Source organism: Dendropsophus ebraccatus, chromosome 7 (assembly GCF_027789765.1).
Source record: "Dendropsophus ebraccatus isolate aDenEbr1 chromosome 7, aDenEbr1.pat, whole genome shotgun sequence".
Lineage (NCBI taxonomy): Eukaryota > Metazoa > Chordata > Amphibia > Anura > Hylidae > Dendropsophus > Dendropsophus ebraccatus.
In genome coordinates, this window is record NC_091460.1 from 109,875,436 (window position 1) to 109,900,623 (window position 25,188).

A 25,188-nucleotide genomic window follows, 5' to 3' on the forward strand; every position below is an offset into this window, starting at 1 on the left:
CATTAGGTTTTATTGTCTTTTACAGCAGAACAAAGTAAGGTCAGACAAGAAGGGCCTTATGAATAATCAAGCAGTGGATCAATTCCTATTGATCTAATGTTTGTAAAATACTTGTCGTGACCACTAGTGGTAGTATTGGCTGTCGCTGAATCTAGTGAGTGAATAAACTATACTGAGGGGGAGATTTATTAAACATGGTGTAAAGTGAAACTGGCTCTGTTGCCCCTAGCAACCAATCAGATTCCACCTTTCATTTTCCAAAGAGTCTGTGAGGAATGAAAGGTGGAATCTGATTGGTTGCTAGGGGCAACTGAGACAGTTTCACTTTACACCATACTTCATATATCTCCCCCTATGTGTTACTCTTACTCTAAGGCTACATTCACATGTTCCATATGTTTTTCCTTGGTTTCGGATCTTGCAAAAAGATAGAATTTTGCAAAAAGATAAGACGTGTCCTAGTGCGGACTGTAACTGCAGAAAAATTCACCTATAGAAGTCTATGGGATCCGTATTCTTCGCAGACGTTACAGATGCTACGTTCATAACACCTGCAAATATAATGGATCAATTTAATTTAAAGAGACTGTCAGTAGGTTTATGCTGTCCTATCTAAGGGTATCAGGGAAGTGACAGGGAATGATGTATCATTTACATAATTCTGATTCAGAGATATCCTTTTGAATAACATGGACAATACGTAGTCCTCTCCATTAAGTGCATGAGCCCAGAAGCCCTCGATATTCATGAGAAGCAGAAAACTCCGCCCACCAGCTGCTGATTGGCAGTTATCTATCCATGCTGCGTATAGGCAGCAACTGTCAATCAGAAGCTGGAGGGCGGGGGGAGGGGTGTGGCAAGAATCCTATTCTCCTGCATATTGTAACACCTGGAGTAGTGGATCCACTGGACCGTCACCAGCGATGGCACTAACCTCACCAGGGAGCGGAGTCTAAGGGGCCGCTGGTTTTCACCAGAGCCCGCCGCAAGGCGGGATGGACTTGCTGCGGCAGGCGACCCCCAGGTCGCTACCCCTGGCTTGGTTGCTGGTGACGGCAGGCGAGGCGTGGCAGGAGCAGTAGGCAGGAGATGGCACTGGCAAAGGTCTGCAGGTGAGAGCGCACGTGACAGGCTGAACGCAGGAACAGATGGAGTGACAGGGAAACAGGAACCAGGAACAGGGACTAGGGACCGGGTAACGGATAGGACTCAGGAACAGGGACTGGGACCAGGTAACAGATAGGACTCAGGAACAACAGGGGGCTGGGCCAAACGCTATGGGAAGCATGTGGAGGCTCCAACACTAAGGACAGGGCATGCTGGGATTTATAGGGGAGTGATTGGGTGCAACTACCAATTAGGAGCGCACTGCCCCTTTAAATCTGAGACAGCCGGCGCGCGCGCGCCCTAGGAGGCGGGGACGCGCGCGCCGGCCGGCACAGCGGGAGACAGGAGCGTGGAGAGGTGAGGCGCCCCCCGGGGCCGAGGTGACAGCAGCACCGGGTCCCCGACTATGGACACCGGCTGCTGCATAGGGCAGGTAGCGGTCGCGGCGGCGGCCCCGAACGCGGGACGCCGCCGCGGCCGTAACAGTACCCCCCCCCTTTGGCCTCCCCCTCTTTCTTGCCTGCAAATGGCACAGGAAGCCACAAAGTCTTTGACATCTTGGGATAGGCTGGGCCACCAGTAGTGGCGAGAGATCCGTTGGCCGGTCTTACGGACTCCCGGGTGCCCGGCCTCCAACGAGGAATGTCCCCAGTTCAAAATACCTCTTCGAAGCGCAGGGTGAACATGAGTCTTTCCGGGGGGTACTCTCTGAAGAGTGGAGGTGACGACTGGTACTAGGCGATCAGGCGGTATAACGTGGCAAGGGACCTTCTGTAAGTTCTTCCGGTGGTGAGAGGACACGACCTTAGTCTTGGGTACGGGGAGAGGGTACACCTCGGCAGAGAAGGCATCCGCCGAGTCTTGGTCTTCTGCCGGTAGGCCGGATAGAGGCTTGGCCGGGACAGGAAATGACATAATACACTTGGTCCGAGGTGACTTGAGACACTGGTGGGAACAGTCCTGACCCCAACTGAGAATCTCCCCGGTTCTCCAGTCCAGCTGAGGGGCATGTTCTTGTAGCCACGGGAGTCCCAGGAGGACCGCGGGGGAAGAATGGGGCAGGACGTAGAAGGATATCTCTTCTTGATGTGAAGGACCCACCTGGAGGACTAAAGATGCGGTCTGGTAGTACACACGGTCGGTAAGAATTTCGCCCGTGACCGAGGAGATAGTCAGGGGCCTGGCTAGTCGGGTCACGGGTAGCCGCCATCTTTGGACCAATGTTGCCGCAATAAAACTGCCTGCTGAGCCAGAATCGAGGAAGGCAGTAGTCTGATGATTTTGTCCTGAGGGAGTCCGGATGGAAACAGGCATAGACAGACTTGGAATGGTGGCATTCGCACCTAGGGACACCTGTCCCACCGGACCTAGGTGCGAGCGTCCTCCGGATGTTTGGGGACGTAGGGAACATCCCAGCCGGAAGTGATCGGAACCACCGCAATAGAGACAGAGATTCTGCTCCAGGCGCCGGATTCTTTCATCAGGCGTCAGGTGAGCCCGTTCCACCTGCATAGGAATCTCAGGAGAGGGCTGGGACATCGAAAGGTCAGGATTCTGGAAAACCGGCGCCAGCTGGGGGTGGCGACGGGAATGGGTTAGTAAATGTTCATGCCGAACCTCCTCCTCCCTCTCCGAAAAACGAGTATCAACTCGGGTGGCCAGTAGAATGAGTTCGTTCAGGGAGGTAGGCAGGTCTCGGGCAGCGAGCACGTCTCTCACTCGACTAGACAGGCCCTTCTTGAAGGTGGCCAACAGGGCGGCCTCGTTCCAGTCCAATTCAGCTGCCAGGGTGCGGAACTGGATGGCGTAGTCACCGACAGAGGAGCTGCCTTGAGAGAGGTTGAGGAGAGCAGTCTCGGCCGAAGAAGCACGGGCAGGTTCCTCAAAGACGGAGCGAAACTCGAATAGGAAGGCCCGGAGATTGGCAGCAACAGGATCATCACGGTCCCACAGTGGCGTGGCCCAGGCCAGGGCTCTACCCTCTAATAGGCTGATGATGAAAGCCACTTTAGAGCGCTCGGTGGAAAACTGACTACTCAAAAGTTCAATGTGCATGGTGCACTGAGTCAGGAATCCTCTGCACAACTTAGAGTCCCCAGAGTACTTGCTTGGGAGAGCCAGTCGGAGTGAAGAAGCAGCGTCAGGAGATGGTGTGCGCTGGGTAGTAGTCTGCTGCTGTAAGGCGGCAGTGAGTTGCTGGATCTGCTGTGACTGTTTCTGGATTTGTTGAGCCTGTTGCGCGACCACTCTGGCGACGTCACGGAGATCTGGCACCTCGCCGGGATCCATCGTTGGAGCCTACTGTAACACCTGGAGTAGTGGATCCACTGGACCGTCACCAGCGATGGCACTAACCTCACCAGGGAGCGGAGTCTAAGGGGCCGCTGGTTTTCACCAGAGCCCGCCGCAAGGCGGGATGGACTTGCTGCGGCAGGCGACCCCCAGGTCGCTACCCCTGGCTTGGTTGCTGGTGACGGCAGGCGAGGCGTGGCAGGAGCAGTAGGCAGGAGATGGCACTGGCAAAGGTCTGCAGGTGAGAGCGCACGTGACAGGCTGAACGCAGGAACAGATGGAGTGACAGGGAAACAGGAACCAGGAACAGGGACTAGGGACCGGGTAACGGATAGGACTCAGGAACAGGGACTGGGACCAGGTAACAGATAGGACTCAGGAACAACAGGGGGCTGGGCCAAACGCTATGGGAAGCATGTGGAGGCTCCAACACTAAGGACAGGGCATGCTGGGATTTATAGGGGAGTGATTGGGTGCAACTACCAATTAGGAGCGCACTGCCCCTTTAAATCTGAGACAGCCGGCGCGCGCGCGCCCTAGGAGGCGGGGACGCGCGCGCCGGCCGGCACAGCGGGAGACAGGAGCGTGGAGAGGTGAGGCGCCCCCCGGGGCCGAGGTGACAGCAGCACCGGGTCCCCGACTATGGACACCGGCTGCTGCATAGGGCAGGTAGCGGTCGCGGCGGCGGCCCGGAACGCGGGGCGCCGCCGCGGCCGTAACACATATTAGGAGAATGGCTGAACAGAATGATGGAAGTGATACACTGATCTGTTCAGCATTTCTGTCACTAGTTTATGCTGCCCTAATTTAACACAGCATAACCTAATGACAGATTCTCTTTACCTATCACCTTCCCAAAAAACATGGATTTCGGATGCACTACAGACAAGTTATTTGCAGATTGCAGACAACTATTGCAGACATAATATATGATCTGGAAAAAGCACTGAACATGTGAATAAAGTCTAAAGGCCTCAGCGCTTTGTGCTCCAGTGCTTTGTTGTTATCATTTACAGTCTGATTTATGCTTTGCTTTTATAGTTGTATTTATGTCAAACTCATTACTGTTCAGAATATTGATCTCATTTTTTTTTCTCCCCCCACAGCCTCACCACCAAAACTAAAGGACATAGAGAGTAAAGCGGTAGACGAAGGTCATAAGCTGACACTTAAGTGTGAAGTCATGTCAGAGCAGCCTGGCTTAAAATTTAAGTGGTTTAAAGAAGATAAAGAAATTGGAGGGAAAAATAAAGGTGACAGCAAGCCAGCAAACATTAAGATACGGAAGAAAAAGTAAGTTTGAATATTTTTATTTATTTATTATTATTATTTAGCAGATTTACAGTTCAGCCCAGCGCTGGCATAGAAGAAAAGTGATAATGAAGTGTTGTGGATAATCTAAGTGCTAAGATATGGAAGTGGGGTAAAATCATATTCTGTATAGATAATTTACTAGCTGTACAATGTACCTTAGAAGGACCTACTAGAGACATAACTATTGTTAGCTCTTAAAGGAGAAGTATGGAAACATTTCTTTCTTTTTTTTTTTTTTTTTTTTTTTTTTTTTTAATCAACTGGTGTCAGAAAGTTAAACAGATTTGTAATTTACTTCTATTTAAAAATCTCCAGTCTTCCAGTACTTATTAGCTACTGTATGTCCTGCAGGAAGTGGTGTATTCTCTCCAATCTGACATTGTGCTCTCTTTTCGTGTAATTTTCTCATTCTGATTAGCTGTATGTATTTCTTGGTGGTTGATATCTCTGTTTGGTAATATTTTACTAATGACAACTGAACTATTGATCAAGTCTACAGCGTCGAAAGAAATTGACTCTAAAACGTCACTGAAAATACATTGCTGAAAAGATATTTGAGCTCTTGCATTACACTTTTACAAAACAGCTGTTAGTTGGTGGTAGCCTGCTGGGTGCATACTGGCTGGAGGCAATGTGCAAATACCTATTATAGGGAACTATAGCCATTTACAATACACTAGCATTTGCCTTCTGCTCTGCTCCTTTTATGGTTCTACATCTTACAGACAGCAGAAGAAGACTGGCTGGACACTAAGAACAGAAAGTAAACTTCTTATGTAGCCTTACAAAAACAGTTAAAGGGGAACTCTGGCAAAATAAAAATAATAAAAACATTGGTGTCAGAAAGTTATAACAATTTTTCATTTAGTTCTATTTAAATATTGCAAGTCTTCCAGTACTTATCAGCTGCTGTATGTCCTGCAGGAAGTGGTGTATTCTCTCCAGTCTGACATTGTGCTCTCTGCTGCCACCTCTGTCCATGACAGGAACTGTCCAGAGCTGTAGAGGTTTTGTATGGGGATTTGCGACTGCTCTGGACGGTTCCTGTCACGGACAGAGGTGGCAGCAAAGAACACTGTGTCAGACTAGAAAGAAGTCTATTTAAATCTGTAGTCTTCCAACACTTATCAGCTGCTGTATGTATTACAGAAGGTGGTGTGTTCTGTCCAGCCTGGCTAAATGGTCTCTGCTGCCACCTGTGTCCATGACAGTAACTGTCCAGATCAGAGCACTGTGTCAGGCTATGTTCACACTACGTAAGTACCGAAGTAATCATGCCCGTTATTGCCGATTTACAACAACGGTCATGATTACTACAGTACTTACGTAGTGCTGCTTCTGAGGAAATCCTGGCTGGAGTGTATATACATAGTATACACTCCGGCCGGGATGGCTAGCGGCACCGCAAAAAACTTAAATGTCATTTTTCTGCGGCCTCTGTTCATTGAATAGCAGCTGCAGAGAACATGTCAGTGCACACAATGGAACATGCGCTTGGGCTGAACGCTCCATTGTGAGCAGCAGGGAATTCAGATGCGGGAACACAGTGAAGCGCCCGCAACCGAATTCAGTGGCAGTGAAGATTATAGGGCGGTACTGCATTACCGGCTCGTATGATCTTCTCAGACACCGACAGTTCCGTTACCTGGCCGGCTCACGGAACGGACAATGTTTTACTACGTGGAAACATGGCCTAAGACTGGAAAGAATACACCAAGAATACACATGTACAACACACAGCAGCTGATAAGTACTGGAAGACTTGATAATTTTAAATAGAAGTAAATTACAAATCTGTATAACTTTCTGACACCAATTGATTTGAAAGAAGAAAAAAATATCGCTGGAGTACCCCTTTAACTTCCAGTTATTAAAATTAGGAATATAAAAATATATTTCCTACATTTTTGAAATATTATAAACTATATGTTGTTTTAGATGTTTCATAAGAATGTCATTTAATGGAATATTTTTGTTTCCATAGAAAGTCTTCCGAGCTCCAAATTCCAAAAACAACAGAAGCCGATGGTGGAGAATATAAATGCTCTGTGTCAAACCAGCTGGGGAATGACAGCAAGAGAGTGAATGTCACAATATGTAAGGAAACAGCCTCATTTCTTATACTTTGTATACATGTATAAATGTATGAATATCCGTTCGACTAATATGGGAGGGTCCTGTTGTTTGGGTCTGTGTAATCGTATGGAAAAGCAATCATTATATAGTCCCTGAATAAATCCTCTTTGTAATCTTAAGGGTATAAACCCACACACCGTATACACAGCGTATTTACTGCTGCGATACGCAGCGAATACGTAGCAAAAACGCAACAAATACGCAACAAAAACGCAGCAGATTAGATCTAAATAACTGAACTCAGCATTAAATGTTCACCATCCAACTGCTGCGTATTTGCTGCGTATTTGTTGCGTATTTGTTGCGTATTTGCTGCGTATACGGTGTGTGGGTTTGTACCCTAAAAGTATTTCCATCTGCCCTATACACAGGATAGGGTAATAACAAGGTAATTGGTAGGGATCTGATCATCCCCATCCCTCATCTGATCTGATCTGAACTGGAATGTTGAACAGATAATTGGGTGGTACCGAAGTTGTCGGTCCTGACCTCAGCATATAAACAATATGGCCGATGTTTGTATTACATGCATGTAGTGAAATATTTACTGTGCTTAAACCTATTGATTTATGTCTTGTACAACAAGTGAGAACATTCCCTAGTAATTGAATTAGGCCTGAGCTATGTAAGACCACCACAGTTCACAACACGGCTGGGGTCTACAGAGCGCAATATAATACTGCAAATTCTTGCATCCATAGGGAAATCCAAGCTGTAGCCGCCCACTGAACTCATAGGTAAATGAAACATTAACTCACTTCCACTTTACAGAAAGGATCATAGTCCCTTTTGGGGCAACGTCTACTTCTATTTTTAGTATATTTCACATATTTCACATTCATGACATTCCTGTAAGGTCAAAGAAACAGAAACTTGTTTTACATCATGAGTGATATGCCGGCGGTTAATCTTACGCATTACGCATGAACACGTCCAGGACTATGCTATGTTATAGGACATCTAATGCAATGGGCCCTCCTGGCGGCTTCTTCTGCTCTATTATTTCATACCTGAAAGTAAACTATTCTTGAGCAAGTATGATGCACATACGGTAAGGTTCAAGTTGTACAAAGGTACAAGTAAAGTCATGCTTCTCCAAAAGAGATCCTATTTGAGATCACTCATTTACATAGGTCAGATTTCCAATAACAGCTTTTTAGCTCCCTCCTGTGTACCAAAAACTTTATTTTGAGACAATCAACTAGAATTACATTGAAACATTGGGGGAGATTTATCAAATATGGTGTAAAGGGAAACTGGCTCAGTTGCCCCTAGCAACCAATCAGATTCCACTTTTCATTCGTCACAGACTCTTTGGAAAATGAAAGGTGGAATCTGATTGGTTGCTAGGGGCAACTGAGCCAGTTTCACTTTACACCATGTTTGATAAATCTCCCCCATTGTCTTCTAGAGGTTAGCCAGTTTGTGTAATAAACTGTATGATGAAAAACTCGTCAAATTTGCTGCCTACAGCTCTCCCTTAAAGGGGTACTCTTGTAAAAAATTATTTTTTTCCAAATCAACTGGTGTCATAAAGTTGTATAGATGTATAATTTACTGCAGGAAGTGGTGTATTCTTTCCAGTCTGACACAGTGCTCTCTGATGCCATCTCTGTCTGAGACAGGAACTATTTTCTATGGGCATTTGCTATTGCTCTTGACAGTTCCTGTCATGGACAGAGATGGCAACATTTTGGCAAGCTGGACAGAACACAGGACATACAGAAGCCGATAAGTACTGGAAGACTGGAAATTTAAATAGACCTAAAATTGAAAAAGAGGTAAATTACAAATCTGTACAACTTTCTGAAACCAGTCGATTTGAAAGAAAAAATAAATGTCAGAGTTCCCCTTTAAGGTACCAAGTGATGAAATTGTGAATAGAGTTATAACTCCCTGTGTCCATTTGGTCACATGTACCAGCATTCTGTAGAATTGCTCTGTAGGTGGTTTTTTTTTTAATTTAAGAAATTTACTGTAATATGTATGCCAACCATACTTGAGAGGACCACTCTACAAAAAAACAAAAAAAAACAAAAACATTTTCAATGCAATTTTTTAGTGGTCACCTTAAAGAGTTGACACTGTATAGTACAAATTATAAATGTATCAGAATGATTTCCATATCTGTCAGTGTAGTGTTCCTCCCATTAAAGGACACTGCCTTATACTTGACTATAAGATACAGTACCTTGTATAATGGAAATAATTCTGCTGTTCTAATAATTTCATGTTGGCTGACTGTGCCTTGCCCTGCACAGACATAAATATACCTTGTCGTTCCCAGAGCACTGGTTACTAATGGATATCAGCATAGTCACGGGGAACTAGGATACTCTGTTTCCGGTCACTAAAATCCCTATAGGTAGTGATTAATTTAAGTAATTATCTGGATTACAGACATGCATTTTAAATGGGATGCTAACATGATAGTGCACTCTAGTCGTACCCTACGTCTCACACATAATGCACCTATGTGCATTAATAACTATGTAAAATATACCGCACACAGGCATGTACAAATATATTTATTGAAATTAAAAAAACTAAAGATTTTAACATAATTTTTTTAAAAAAAGAACAGCATTTAGAAATGTAGTTTTATACCATCTTGCCCCATTCCAACGTTCTTTACTTTGTTGCTATGATCCCCTGTTATTGAGATATAGTGATTTTACTAGGTCTTTAGGCTGGAACTTGATTTAAAAAGGGGATGTGAATGTTAGGCTCAAGGTGTGAATTTGTGGTTGAGGAGGCGTAAATCAGGCACACAGGCCCTGGAACTACCATTGCCGCCAATCTAAAGCTCAGGCCCACTTGATTTTTTAAAGGGTTGATGTCATTAAAAAGATTCAGTTTATAGAGATGCAGTAGGTTAAGTGAAAGATTTCTAATGTACAAGCATTTCTTAAAATGTATTGTTTGAGCAATATAAATTCATGAATCTCCCCTGTGCTGCTTTGTTTATAAACATGTTGCCCTTGGTTACGGCCCACTGGACATGAACTAGGTTGGGTCACACATGCTCAGTTCAATATTAGTCTCCTGATCTGTCCCATTAGTACTTCCAGTTGGTTTTCATTTCATATGCAAGCAAGGGGGATTGTGGGAAAGTGTCTGCACTGTGGCATGGCAACAACACGTTCACAGTTCAGAGAGGAAACCAGGAAGTGCATAGATACATGAGGAAGAAAAATGGTCCAGTGATGTAAGCTTTTTTATGAAAAACAGCACATTTGTTCTCTTTTACATGTATGTATGTGGTACACATCTGATTATACCTTCTTTAAGAAAAAAAACAGATAGTCACTCAGATAGTATAACCCCTATATTATAGTAACAGTGATACAACACAAACAAGATAAAATTATGACTTAGGCTATGTTCACACTACGTAAAAGTACGGCCGTTGTTGCCATCGTACTTTACACGTCTGTGCACATTGCCTCTGCTACTATGGGATCCCGGCCAGAGCATATACACATCGCATACGGGGCACGGGGCCGCAAAGAACTGACATGCCAGTTTTCTGCAGCCGCAATTCAATGAATTGTGGCCATAGGAAACCCTGTCAGTTCACACAGTGAAGCGAGCGGCTCCGGCTTGAGTACCGAATGGTCTCTTACGTAGTGAGAACATAGGCTTAGGCTGCGTTCACACGTAACGGATCCACGGATGCACATCCCGATGCGAGTTTGTTCGCAGCCCGCCCCGTTAACCCCCCGGCCACAGGAGCGTATACTTCACCTGGTCCCCACTCCAGCTTGCTTCGGGGCTCCTGGTGTCTTCACGTCCCGCTCAGCCAATAAGTGTGCTGCGGCGGGGCAGCGCACTGATTGGCTGAGCAGGACCTGCCGGGAACCCCCGAAGCAAGCCGGAGCGGGGATCAGGTAAAATATATGCTCCAGCGGCGGGGGTTAACGGGGTGGGCTGTGAACAAACTCACAGCAGGATGTACATACTGCTGCGAGTTTTTCTGACCATAGGGTTTACTGGGCAGGGATCCACTGCGGGTCTTGCTGTGAATTTGCAGCGAGAAACCCGCTGCGGATCCGTTACGTGTGAACGCAGCCTTATGCTGAGTTTATAATTGTCATTTTATGTAGTATACACCAAAACATGTACAATATACACATATTATCCTATCCAGTGGGCGGATGGCGGATGTCATTACCACATAGAGCTTGTATTATTGATTTGTCTTTTGCTATAATTCAGGCACTTGCAGAAGACAGAGAGAGGAAGTCATTTCTCTTTGGCTTTTCAAAGTGACCTAAGAAAATCAGCCTATAAATTGGACTTAAAACATAGGCATTACACAAAAATGTCAGAATCCTAATAAATTATCTGATTTTATGACGTAACTGTAGAAGAACAAAAATTTACCTTTGTCCAGAGCATTAGCAAATCCACATAGAAAACTTTTCCTGCTCTGGACAGTTCCTGTCATGGACAGAGGTGGCAGCAGAGAGCACTGTGTCACACTGGAAAGAATACATCACTTCCTAGAGGACATACAGCAGCTGATAAGTACTGTAAGACTTGAGATTTTTAAAAAGAAGTACATTATAAATCTCTATAACTTTCTGGTACCAGTTGATTGGGAAAAAATATTTTGCCCGACTTCTCCATTAACCGTACAATATTTTATGTCGCTATTTTAGAGACTGAAACAATAAGGTGATTTCCCTTAAATTTAACACAAAATTGTCATATTTAGGTTACATCCCCTCATCAATCAAACATGTAGCCATAGCCGAGACGTTACGGGTTTTGGGGAAAAAAATCATCTTCATATGCCAGCTTCTTATTTTCTTGATATGTATTTAGCACTGCTGAAAATGATTTTTGGCTCATTGCCAAGACAGAAGAATAATTTATTCTCCACAATGCTCCTTGGAAGTGATGATGCTGAGTAACCAGAGACTTGCCAAACTGCAGCCTCATCTACAATGTGACCTTCACAGGACACAAGCATTTCTGAAACCAATCAGGAAAATGAGATGATAAGGCTCCTAATGCATTTCATTTAAAAATACAACTACAGCTTACAAGAACAGCAGTCCGTAGTCTCGGCTCAGAAGTAAGCAGAAAAGGGGCCACAACCCCAGATGGCCCATACAGTTGCTTGGTTTATATTAAAATTTCACCAACAGGATTAAAGGAATCTTCTAGAGTAAGGCTATGTTCACACTACGTAAGCTAAGTAATAATCATGGCCGTTGTTGCATATTTGCAACAACGTCCGTGATTGTTACATAGCTTCCGTAGTGCTGACTTCTATGGAATCCCGGCTGGAGTGGGTACACATGGTATACACTCCGGCCTGGATCCCAAGCAGTGCCACATGAAACTGACATGTCAGTTTTCTGCAGCCGCTATTCATTGAATAGTGGCCGCAGAAAACCCTGTCAGTTCACACAATGGAGCATGCGGCTCTGGCCGCACACTCCATTGTGAGCAGCAGGGAATTCGGATGCGGGCCCGCGGATGCGCCCACAACTGAATTCAGCGTCAGCAAAGATCATCCGACCGATACTGCAGTACTGGCCAGGATGATCTTTTCTGACACCGTCCGTTTTGGTCTCTTTAAATATGTGAACATGGCCTAAAAGAGTATTCCAGTAAATAGTGTAGGTGCTAAAGAAAAAAACTGTACTCACCTCCTACTGGTCCTTCACCGTTCCTATCAGACCCTGAGGCCATTAGCTTCCTGGTTTCTTTCTGAAGCATAGGAAATGCTCAAACACCCAGTCACATGCTGAGGTGGGTCACCACTACAGCGAGTGGTTGACTGAGGTGGCGCTTCCTTTGTGCCCAGAGAAGCATTTGGTATTGGGGACCAGCTGCATCAGAACAGCCGGGATTGGTAGTATTTTTTTTCTTCTTCTCAGTCCAGGATAAGAGACTGACTAGAGATGAGTGAATTTCCTAAAATTAGTTTCACCTCAATTTCGTATTAGGATTCAGATTCCAAAGTGCCCCGACTGCCCCTGCAAGGTATGTACAGCATCCGGAACTCTCATCAAAGGGGTTCACTGCGTGGCATGGATGGGTGTTCAGCAGAGATGAGCGAACCAAGTCTTCCCAACAGAGATTTAAAAACGTTTGGTTCGGTAGCATAAAACATCTTTTGCAAAGTTCGGGACAAGTTCATAAAGATGGTGTCCGCTCATGTAAAGAAAACAAAAAAAAAAATTGATGCTCACCTGTCCTCACTTTTCCAGTCTCTTCCACCGAATCTATGGGTCGGCCTCCAGTCGGCCTCCAATATGAGAGTGACACTGACTGACTGAGATAAGACAGCACCTCGGCCAGTGATTGGCTGAGTGGGCTGTCACTCTCGAGACAGGAGTGACAGCCTGCTCATCCAATCACTCACCGTGGCGCTGTACCGTCTCAGTCAGTGATTGGCTGAAGGTGTCTGTGGGGGACACCAGAGAAGGAGAACACCATTAGAACACAAAACTTTACACCAAAGTTTGTCAAACCTGCCGAACCCAACCTTTAAAATGTTCTCTCATGCTGAGCACCCATCTTAGTGAATGTAGCGAGTGGGACCTGAGATCACCTCGTATTTCAGTATATAGGAGCAGGGATGAAACAAATCAGAAAAAAATAAAATTGTGAAATTCAGACTGATTCTTGCTGATTCTTTCCAGATTGATTCCCTCACCTCTAGTTCTAACCCATGGCTTGTGGTTGAGCTGCAATACTGAGCACAATCTAATTCCTAGACATGTTACAGCCTCATTATTCTGCTTTTTTTTATTACAATGTGATCTCATTCAGTGATTTTCCTTAGTGTATCCATTCGTATGGAACGTACATTTATGCAGTGTACCGAGATATTACTTTATCCCAGTTGATGCTTTAAGATCGAATGTCTAATTCTCCCTCTAATAGTCCTTGCAGCTAATAGGAAAAGGATATGTAGGTCAGCTGGGTGCTGTTCATCTTAGTGGTGCTGAAAGTAGCTTCTGAACAATAGAATATCCTTCCATAATAAGGTTGCCTTTAATTGATGACCACAGGGGGCAGATGGAGTCACCTGCAGATATGTGGCTACTTCTCTTCCTGCCAGTATATCCATTATATATAGACAGCAGGGGAAAAAAATAGCAAACTGATACTTGGCAGTGGAAGTAGCCCGGTGGTGTTTCTGTAAAACATGTCTTTTGTCATCCTGCGGCTAAGTGAAATGAAGGCTGTGGCGATTTTAGCAATATAGTAGCTCTATGTGTTACTATCCATGTATTATGATGGTTTTGTTTGTGGTGCTGTTCAGGTTTGTCATCATAAAGTGAATAAAGTAAAACAGTGTTCCTATGGGAAAACCCAATCAGGGAAAGTATAAATCATTGTCATCTAAAAATGTAATTTTCTTCTGTAAAATTGTTTTGGCTATTTGCTCTATGTGGAAGAATAAGCAGATTTCCTCTTTATGCCTAAGGTTTCGAGGATACCTTAGCATAACAGTAATTTCTAAGCAAATATTCAGTAGCAAAATTGCTCCTGCTGTGTGAGATCCAAAGAGGCAAGCCAGGGAAAGACAATTCCACAAACGGCGTATCTATTATGGTAGGCCATGTAATTTGGCTTTCGGTTGCAGTAGCTAATAAAATAGTCTGCACTATACTGACTTCATTCTATTAATATAAATACGGTAAATATAAATGCTGTAATTACATTACAATTATGCACAGTGTATGTAGCCAGACACATCAGCTTTGTACATTGTGTAGTGGCTATCTGTAGTGCCCTAGCAGGCAGATTCCAAGTAGGATTGTGAGGTGGCTAGGCCCGGACTGGCAACCTGCTGAACTTTTTGACAGCAGGGTTCCCACTCTTAAGAAGGACTGAAACCGGTATGCAATGTATCAGCACAAATATACTGTGACTTGTGTACTAATATTATCTGTAGCTGCTGCTGTACAGAGGTCCAACTGAAGAGAGTTCATGACCTCTGGCAAAGTCTGATTCTTCCATCACTTCATCAGCTCCTCATCTTCCACTGTGGCCTGACACCGGTGGTGGTCTGAGGGAGGAAGAATATACATGGATCCAGGCAGGTATAGCATGTAAAGAAGCAATGCTGTTTAATAACCTCTCTTATAGGCACATGTACAGGATCCGCAGCAGAATTGTTGGCCCAGATTTGCGTAAGTAGACTACGGGCGTAAGTTCGCGGTCCGTACGTAGCCGGCCGCAACTTGCGTAAATTCCTGGACGGAGTTTAACACGTATATGTCCGGCCGCGAAAATATGCGTGAACATAGCCTAAAGGGGTATTCTGCTCAAGCATAACTTTACATATGTTGCTGCCCCTGGTAAGACTAACAGTTCATTCCATACTTTTTTTACCTATTTAGTCTCCTTCCCCAAGTTCTGAGCTGCTTCTTTCTGATGAAGAGACAAAAAACTGTGTGTGAGCTTTTCTCTGTTTCACCCTCCTCCTATCTTTAACATTGTAGCAACTTTGTAATGCCGGGAGGGTTAATCACAGTGAGTTTTTGACCCCTGATTAACCCTCCCAGCATTACAAAGAAGCTTCGAAGTTGCAGATAAAGCCAGTCTAGGACTTGTTCACATCAGCCATTTCAGAAGGTGGGGAGGAGAGAAAAGCTCACACACAGTATTTTGTGTCTTAAAGGTTTTATCCAGTGCTACAAAAAACATGGCCACTTTCTTTCAGAGATAACACGACTCTTGTCTCCACTGCAGGTGCAGTTTGCAATTAGGCTCCATTCACTTCAATGGAACTGAGCAGCAAAATTCCGCCTAAGCTGGAGACAAGAGTGGGGCTGTCTCTGGAAGAAAGTGCCCATGTTTTTGTAGCTCTGGATAACCCCTTTAAGCAGAAAGTAGCAGCTCATAACTGGGGAAAGGAGTAGAGATGAGCGAACCAGCCGAGGTTCGGGTTCGTTTGAACCTGAACTCTTGGCTTCTGATTCCCGCTGTCTGCCCGCTCGGTGGGGAGGGTGGATACAACCTTGAGGACCGCCTGGAAAACTGGGATACAACCATAGCCATTGGCTGTATCCCAGTTTTCTAGGCGGTCCTCAGGCTGTATCCACCCTCTCCACGGAGCGGGCAGACAGCGGGAATCAGAAGCCAAGAGTTCAGGTTCATACGAACCCAAACCTCGGCCGGTTCGCTCATTTCTAGAAAGGAGATGGAATAGATAACAACAAGTATGGAATTCATTGCTAGTCTCACTATGGGCAGCGACATATGAAAAGTTATGTTTGAATACACCTTTAAGGCCCTTTTAGATGGGTCACTGGTGGTCAGGAAACAAATGCTGATCTTGTTGGTCAGCACTCTTTTGCCATGCCTTTGTAATGTCCATATTGTGTAACTGCAGCACAGATCCCACTTACTTGAATAGGGTCAGGGGGTTAATAAAGTCTGGATTGTGCTCTATCATAATTTTGTGTTGATGGACACATAAAAATGAATCCTGTAGCTTAGTTCTCAGGTTGTGGATGACCCTATATTCTATTACCCTATAGAGTTCTATAGTATTGTATGCCCTGAAATGCTGAGCTATGTAGCATTGAGTATTTTCTAAGCTATGGCATTAAAGCAGTAACAGTGACTTGCAGAATTCTGTGGGAAATAGCTGCATTGTGCTGGCAGATCCTGCAGGTGAGAGCTGCTCTTTTTGTATTAATAATTGTTATTGCCATGCTATTTTTTGGCATAATTCTCCTCTGTTCCATCTCCTAATGCACTGGCAGGATTCCTGCTGCCAATAGCTGGATCTCGCCACTGCAGTGGTAAGTAAGATCGCCTCTGCAGCTATTTAAATTATGCATCCCACTTCCTGTAACTACACCAGCTTGGAGACTGATTAGATTTTTTTTATTGGAGGCTATAGGAATGATCAGTATGTAATGTGGCAGAAGCGGCATGAAATAATCATCATTTCTGGTATTCCTTAAATCTTATATTACACTGGATTAGCTAGTATAATTATAGAGCAGCAAATTATAGAGGGCACGCTCTGCTTCATAGACTTGTTATCAGGTGTTAGTGTTACATTTGTCTATGCTATTTAGGCAATGTTTTACATAAGTTTTTTAAAAAGCCTGTTCTCAGCCTTAAAAGCCTTAAACGGGTTATCCAGGATTAGATAAGGCACAGCTATTTCATTGCAAGAACAGTGCCGCCCCTGTCCTCAGGTTGTTTGTGGTATTGCGTATTAGCTCCATTCCTCTCAATAGAACTGAGCTTCAAAATCCACACCTACACTGAGGACAGGAGAGAGCTGTTTCTGGAAGAAAGCTGCCATGTTTTTAGGTCCCTAGGATTGTCTGGTACTGAGCGTCCCTAAGAATCCCTATACCTGCATATAAGCTACACATGGCTCTAACCTTCTGCATAGGCCCCAAAACTCACTTTTATTGCTAAAAACACATCCAAATGGTTAGGCTATGGTCACACAACGTATGTGTTGTATAAATCACGGCCGTTGTTGCAATTTGCAACAATGGCCGTGATTTATACAACACATATTTTGTATGTGAATGAATGGAATCCTGTCCGGAGCGTATGCACATAGTATACGCTCCGGCCGGGATTCTATGCGGCCGCACAGAAAACTGTCATGTCAGTTTTGTGCAGCCGCTATTTATTGAATTGCGGCCGCAGAAGACATGTCAGTTTATACAATGCTCCATTGTGTGCAGCGGTGAAGTGAAGATCTTCAGTAACACCAGGTGTTAAACTTAGTGTGAACATGGCCTAAAGAAAACCTGCTGCACTAAGGCCCCCTTCACACTTACATGGCCATTTTTACGGTCAGGAGGCTTCAGGAAACCGCCAGTGTTTCCTCACCATAAGAAAAATGCATAATCACCTGCTCCTGGTTACTCATCATGAATTGGATATAAATGGTGAGGAGTCCTGGTAGAACAGCTTGTGGAACAGCTTCAGTGCTGGGAGTAGAAGTCTTGGTATAGGTACAGACTGATAGATCCTGTTATCAGTAGGAGAGTTGTGGTGGCTGTCAGCGTGATGGCAGCAGGAACTGTGCCTGGACTGGGAGATGCTATCTCCATGCTTCTCTGGGCTTGTCCCTTCTCCGGCACCACTAATACTAGTACATGGAGCCACGACACAGTGAATTTGCATTAGTAGTCATGCACATAAGGCGGGTGATACGGTGCATTGAGAGGAATGCCCCAGTGCACCAAAGGAACTCATTTGCATATTTCTATTCAAAGAAATTGCTCAAAAACAGCAGCACCTACAACATGAAAACTGGCGTTGGAACGAGGAGGTAGGCAGCTACAGGGACACATCAACCACTTTATAAGGACAAACTGCCAATAGTTCCCTTTTGAACTACACTTTCTATCCAAATAGCTGTTTTCTGGACACTCCATATAATTTATAGTTTTGTAGATTCTGTATTATCTAGCTGTCTATTCACTTTTTTCCCTTCATTGTCCTAAGAGGAAAATTGGATGAAATGTATCTTAGTTAGAAGTGCCGGAGTCAGCATATTTTGTTATTGCGACTTGAATATTAATACATTAGTGTTTTTTGATTTATAGTAGCCTGTGGTATTATATGTGGTGATAGGCCATTACGCAACTACTCACTCGAGTGTACAGATGTATTATTTCCAGAAAAACCTGCAATATGAGAGGATTATATTACAGTGCTATGCAGGCCCTCACTCGTATGAGTATTATACTATCTATTAGAATAGTATGGATTGGATTTATGTAGATTAATTATATATTGTTTTTTTTCTCCATTTGACACATCCATGCCTGTATCTTTCTACAGGGCTTTTTACAATGGCCGATTATCAGCAATGACGATAATCGGCTGGTGTAAAAGTGACAGCTATCAGTCGAGGACCGCAAAAATACCCGATCCTTGGTTGATTGCATCTTTAGAGCAGGCTACAAAATTTATGGCTATCAGCAGCAGATGTTCCTGTGTAAACGGTGGATGTGCAGCTGATAGCAAAAGGCATATACTGTATATCCATGCTGCCAGTTTCCAGATAACAGGCCCACAAACATCAAATACATACTACTAGCACTGCTTGTGATCCGGCATCTGCACCTTCTTTCTGACTGTGTCACATGCAACCTGCTCCCACCCCGCTCTCTGTCTGTCTTTGTATCTTCAAGCCTACCTAGGGCGGCATCCAACTTTTTCGGCCATCAATAATCAAATGCCAGAGTTTGGGTTGATATCTGAAATGCACAGGGAAAGAAAAAAATAAATAAATTAAAAAAAAATAATAGGGAGCGGAACTGTTCTCCCAGTAGGAATCTCAGAGGTCAGCAATCACAATTTACACTTGGTGAGTGGTGAAAATGTTCACCACTCACTAGATGTATACGCCCAAAACAGTTTGCACATGCAGATCCGCTGCAATCCTCCCGGACAGGCTCAAGGGCTCCCGGTATTGAAGATATTTGCACAAAAGAAAAAAAAATGGAGAGCAGATACTAGTTTCATAAATAACAATAAACGGCCTTAGCTTCTCAGATATATGAATTTACTCACTGTTCGGAGGGGAGTAATAGCCAGACTCCCCCCGAGGCCAGGAACATCCTTTTCTTATATCTCCTAATGACATTGGGAACTCCATGGCTGCTCGAACGCCAACTTGTCCAGCTCAGCAGTAGCACATACCTTAGTGCACAGGGAATGCTTCAGACACTTCAAACCTCATTGAGCTATTTATTATTAGCACTTCAGGTAAGTAGAAAACATTTATTTAAACACAATCCAACGCGTATCAGGGGAACACTGTACCCCCCTTCCTCAGGGATAAACAGAATGAATGACAACACAAGACTTTTAAAACCACATGTAGGCTTCTTTCCCCTCCTCCCCACTGCCATGTGCGACCAGAATCCTCATCAGATAGAGTTTGGGTTGATATGATCCCAAATGCTCGAAGTTCGCTCATCTCTAGTTGCCAGTATTTCACTTCAGATTCCTGAAAAGTATAGTAGTAAACATATGTATAGCACAATTAGGGAATAATAGTAAGAGTGATAGACAAATCAATGAGCATAAATGAGGAAGGCTTTTCTATCACCCAAATAAAAATTAAACTGGTGGAAACAGACTAAACATAGACTAAATACAACCTGCCTGTGACTATTGAAGCCTTACGGTCATGTCTTGGACATGTTGCAGTATGCAATAGACTGTCTTTTTGATTATGTTCTGCTGTGTTTGACCAAAACATGATGTATAAAGCTTCTATTATTTGTAAATAAATACAATTTAAGTATATCATTTCGATTCCACTCTATTTTTCCACCCCGGCACAATCCTTCACTCGTCTCTAATCATTGTGTAGGGACAATTTAGTTACAACATACAGTATTTGCATCTTCTGCTGTTCCTTGGATTATGTCAGATTCCACTGGTTTCGTGCAGAGATTTTTTACCTGCAGGGTGTAATGACACTAGAGTCTATTTTAGTTCAGTGTGGAAAGGATGTGAAATACAAGTGGGTGTATAAAGTGGAAAATGAACCTACGTTAATGTGTGGCATTCCCTGACAGTGTTTGTGTTAGATGTGAGCACTATGGAAAACGCCTACGAATGTGACACCCCAAGGTTTTTTCTTAAAGGGAACCAATCAGTGCAATTGTGCCGGTATGGTTCCCAGCAGCACAGTGTAGATCTACTGTGCCACTCGCTGAGCATACCAGCTGCAGCTGCAACAGTAGCTTTACAAAGGGGAAATTATGTTTTCTAGCGTACCAATTCTTAAGGCACCCATGCATGATAGAAAACAGTCTGCCACTGTTTATTACGCAGAGCGAGTCCAGGAGAGGGGCGGCAACTAGTCATCTGGGTGGGGAGACTAGTCACGGCTCTCTGTCTGTCAGCATGCAGTGCGGGGATGATTGATAGGCAGAAAGGCCACTAATGGGTCTCTCTGTTCGTCAATCATCCCTGCACTGCGGGCTGACAGGCAGAGAGTCGTGACTAGTCTCCCTGCCCAGATGATTATTTGCCGCCCATCTCCCAGACTCACTCTGCGTAATAAACAGTGGCAGACTGGGAGCTTTAAGAATTGGTACGCTAGAAATGGCTTCGTTTTTAGAAGCACTGGAGATGAGATATTCTGAGAAGGAAATAAAAAAAACAGCAAGGTGCACAATAGCAAGCATGTAACAGTAACATCTAGATACCAGAGCACTAACAAATAGAGACAAATCAAACGTTTTGATCAGCTGAAGTCTGTCTTGGTGCTCATACCCCCACTGATCTCTAGAATGAGTGGGGAGAAGTACTCAGCTAAGCCAGACCTCCATCACTGAAAACTGAAAGTGATCTTATTGACTCTATGACTTTGTAAAATTACAGTAAATATTTATATTTTGAGTGATCCAACATAGTAACTTATTATAATTTATTGAAGGCTAACCTCTTGTATAGCTATTCTATTTTTCAATCCAGGTCACTATTGTTTTCTTCTACTCAGATTATTTTTAGTTCCATATCTTAACATCAGGTATTGGTAGATAACACCACACCCATAAGGAACAATTAGGTTACTGTTAAGTTCTGTATGTTTATGTTTTGATATTCTCAGTTCTGTTGGGGGACATACTACGCTTAAAGAGGTTATTCAGCGCTACAAAAACATGGCCACTTTTCCCCCTTGTCTCCAGATTGGGTGGGGTTTAAAACTCAGTTCCATTGAAGTAAATGGAGCTTAATTGCAAACCGCACCTGACCCGGAGACAAGGGAGGGGGAAAAGTGGCCATGTTTTTGTAGCGCTGGATAACCCCTTTAATTAAACACTATTACTAGCAACTTTACTCATCCAATAATAATTCTCTCTTCCATAGTCCAGATATTATTGCTTTTGTAAGTAGATGCACTGCATCTAGTTGTTGTATAAGAATTCACTGCTTTTAATCGGTTTCATATACACATACAGCTTCACTTAGATTCTCAGCTGCTGAAACATAGATGATTGTGGAGTTTGGTACAGGGCAATGCAATACCACGATATACTATCATGTCTTCCATAGAAATGTGTGAATTGTAACTTGTTATTGTGGCTTGCTGAGTTATAAAAGTGAAAATATAATCAAACCCAAAACAATTAAAGGGGTAATCCAAGCTTTAGAAATGCAAGGGTATATTCTCCCGTTGGAATTTCGCTGCAGAAACATAATGACGGACGGCAATTAAATGATTAATTAGTGCAATGAAATGATGCAGTAACACAATGAAATGATCAATAAGTGCAATAAAATAATGCAGTAATGCAATGGAAATGCACATAGGAACATAGCCTCAGGCCTTTCCTCAGAATAGGCCATTAATATTAGATAAGTGGGAGCTGAACTCCAGAGACCAGTTGCAATCATGCAAACACTGCAACCGAATGCAATAGCATGGCTGTAAGCCTGTTCATACTTACAAACACTGTACTATTAATAGTGGCAGTGCAAGGTAGTTTAGTGTCATCCTGATTGACACAACACTGCAGTACTTTGCAGTGCTGCAACAAATAGCAGCCTAGGCTTGGGGCAGATATAGGAAAAGCCACCAATTAACTAGAAAACCCCTTTAATTAATTATTTAAAGAACATTCCACAAAGTTGCATCAGACTGTAATCTAATATGATGATGATGATGATGATGATGTTGAATACATATCAGATTTTCCCCATGGCGGCAAAAAAAATGGAAATCAAGGATTGGACGTACTGATTTGTTAATTTTAAAATAGTGCTGAGTACTAATATGGTTAGTAACCAGTATGTTAGGCCATCAGACCTGTCTGTATATCCACATCTGCATAATAACCTACTAATCTGAATGTATTTTCAGCATTGCTTGCTAAGTACACAGGTCTCCATATACTGAATAATACAAGCTTTTTTTAATTTCTGATTTTACTATGGAAAAAAGGCATCTTTGAAAAGAAAAAAAGATGGCTTAAGATTCCAAAGCTACAACATGATTTAGCAAATCCACTCCCCCACCTTCCATTAGTCTGCAGAATTAAAGCATAAAGGCTATGTCGCATGCTTGCAGTCATTGGCCGCACTTTTTTCTTCCCATCAGCTCTTTTGTGATTTGTATATCACCCACATTGCACACAGAACAGAAACCTTAACATTTATAAGCTAATATTTTAGTGCTCCCTGTTGTTGTTGTTGTTACCTCTCCTGTAACGATAGACATCTCAGTGTATTATTTTCCACCCTATCATTATTTCTGCTATGAATGAGTCTAGGTTTACACAGATGGCTTTGGGGTGTGGTATATTCATAAAATTAAAAAAATAAAAAATAAAAAATAAAATCTTAAACTCTTGCAATGGGTTAAGAAATAATCACCGGTGCATCTCGCATTATGCTGTGTACAAAGATAATCTTGGATTAAGGCTTGTACTAGTTCAATCTCACACAATGCTGTTTCACTGATGGATAAACTTACAAGAACAGCAGGCTGGAGGAAACAGCAGTTTAAAAAAAAAAAAAAAAAAAAAAAAGTGCCTCTCATGGGAGGACTCAAATATCAGACCTGCTAGGCTCTGGGTCCTGCCTCAATAGCTACCCATTTCCATCTCCTCCCCATCGTAGCCTGGTAAGATTGCTGGAATCGATTGCTGCGCCTTTTCCTATCCTAACCATAGGAGAAGGGTGAAAACTCTGAAGGAGAGAGAGAGAGATCATAAAAGCTGCCTGCTGCCTCCTCTTTGATTTGATGGCCTTCATTCCTTCTAATTGGATAAAGTAGGAAGTCACTGTTAGTCCTGCGATGCTTGATGCACTGATTTTATTCAGACCATCCCTGCAGTGGGTGGGGGAGAAGAGTCTGAAGGGAAAGGAGAATCTAAGTGATAAGGTACGTGACTAGTAGAGTGGAGAAGGGGAAAAGCCTCCTGGTCTAAAGGCGAAAGAAAGAAGGATGCTGAAGAGGACTAAGCCAGGGGAAGAGGAGAGAAGGGAGTAACCACACAGCTCTCCCGGTCCAGCCTGTAATAATAGTGTTTGCAGTGATGCTCAGAGAGCAGGCACCTGCTGCTCTGTAATGATTCAGCCTCTTTCACTGGTAGCTTTAACACAACAGGATGATATTGCTGCTGTCACTGCTGTCTCATCTACTGCTGCTGTTACTGCCCGTCTTGCTGCCTCTTTTGCTCTTGCTACTTCATGACATCTATATCATTCCAAGCAGATACCATCGTGACATGCCCCAGGTGAGAACCCAGCTCTTCACCCTCGGTTACTGGCTTACCTAACTGACTCATTGACAAGTACCGAGTATGCCGACCCACCTAGTGAACTGAGCATGAAACCTTGCCATGTCCACCTCCCTTTGAAGAAGAAATATATTGTTTTTCACCGTTCTTCTGCTTCAACTACATATTGATTTGCAATGTAACATGCAGCATAGTTTTTTTTTTTCCACTGTATGCAGTCATTGTTCCGGTAATGGACCATGGACAAGTTCCTGCTTTACTAAGACAAGCTGATTGAGATTTATGCCTTTAAGATGCCTGGGGATACTGCAGAGGGTTTTCAGAATCACTGCTCTGAGCAAAGCTCAGACCCCCCCTCTACTGAACTTCAAGATGAAGGAAGCGTGCCAGAGACTCAAGCTGAGGATAGAACTACCCAGGGGATAGCAGGCCTCGCTATTACCTGCTGTGTGTGCCTGGAGGCAGACAGACTTAGAATCTGCCTTAACTCAGAAAAGATCTGTATCCTTCCCATCCTGGCATGCTTGATAAGCCTCTGCCTGTGCATTGCTGGCCTTAAGTGGGTATTCGTAGACAAAATATTTGAATATGACTCTCCGACTCATTTGGATCCCGATAGAATCAACCAAGACCCAATCATCTATGCTGACTCTGCACCGAATACATTGGTGCCATCCTCTATATACACCTTGCCTTTTGTTATTCCTACTACCGAAACTAAGGTCACTGGAGAAACCAAAACCTCGCTTTTACCGACAGAGTCTACTTTTAAGCCATCATCCACTGACGACAATTTACCAAAATTCACTTCAGTGGAGAAAGTCTATCAGCTTTCCACTATAAATACTTTAGGAACTACAGAATCGAGTACAGTGATCACATCGAGAAAGGGTAAGTATGTTACCAATATTCCTTTAAGTCAATAGTCCTATAGGGTATGTTACTCATATTCATATCAGTCTATAGTACTATAGGGTATGTTACCAATATCTATATCAGTCTATAATCCTATAGGGTATGTTACCAATATCCATATCAGTTGATAGTCCTATAGGGTAGGTTACCAATATCTATATCAGTTGATAGTCCTATAGGGTATGTTACCAATATC

The 25,188-nt window shown here is 43.6% G+C and overlaps 1 protein-coding gene across 6 annotated transcripts in view; it reads left to right on the forward strand.

Annotated features, from left to right (window-relative positions):
• Positions 1-25,188, forward strand: part of NRG1 (neuregulin 1) — a 125,578-nt gene that overhangs the window by 33,331 nt on the left and 67,059 nt on the right. For 3 of the 6 annotated variants that reach the window (XM_069978133.1, XM_069978135.1, XM_069978134.1), the window contains exons 2-3: positions 4,506-4,692; positions 6,698-6,810. In XM_069978133.1, the coding sequence (XP_069834234.1) occupies positions 4,506-4,692; positions 6,698-6,810 (300 nt within the window). Of the gene's footprint in view, positions 1-361; positions 593-4,505; positions 4,693-6,697; positions 6,811-24,370; positions 24,973-25,188 lie in introns of those variants that run through there. The other 3 variants (XM_069978136.1, XM_069978132.1, XM_069978139.1) reach the window with 3 other exon arrangements.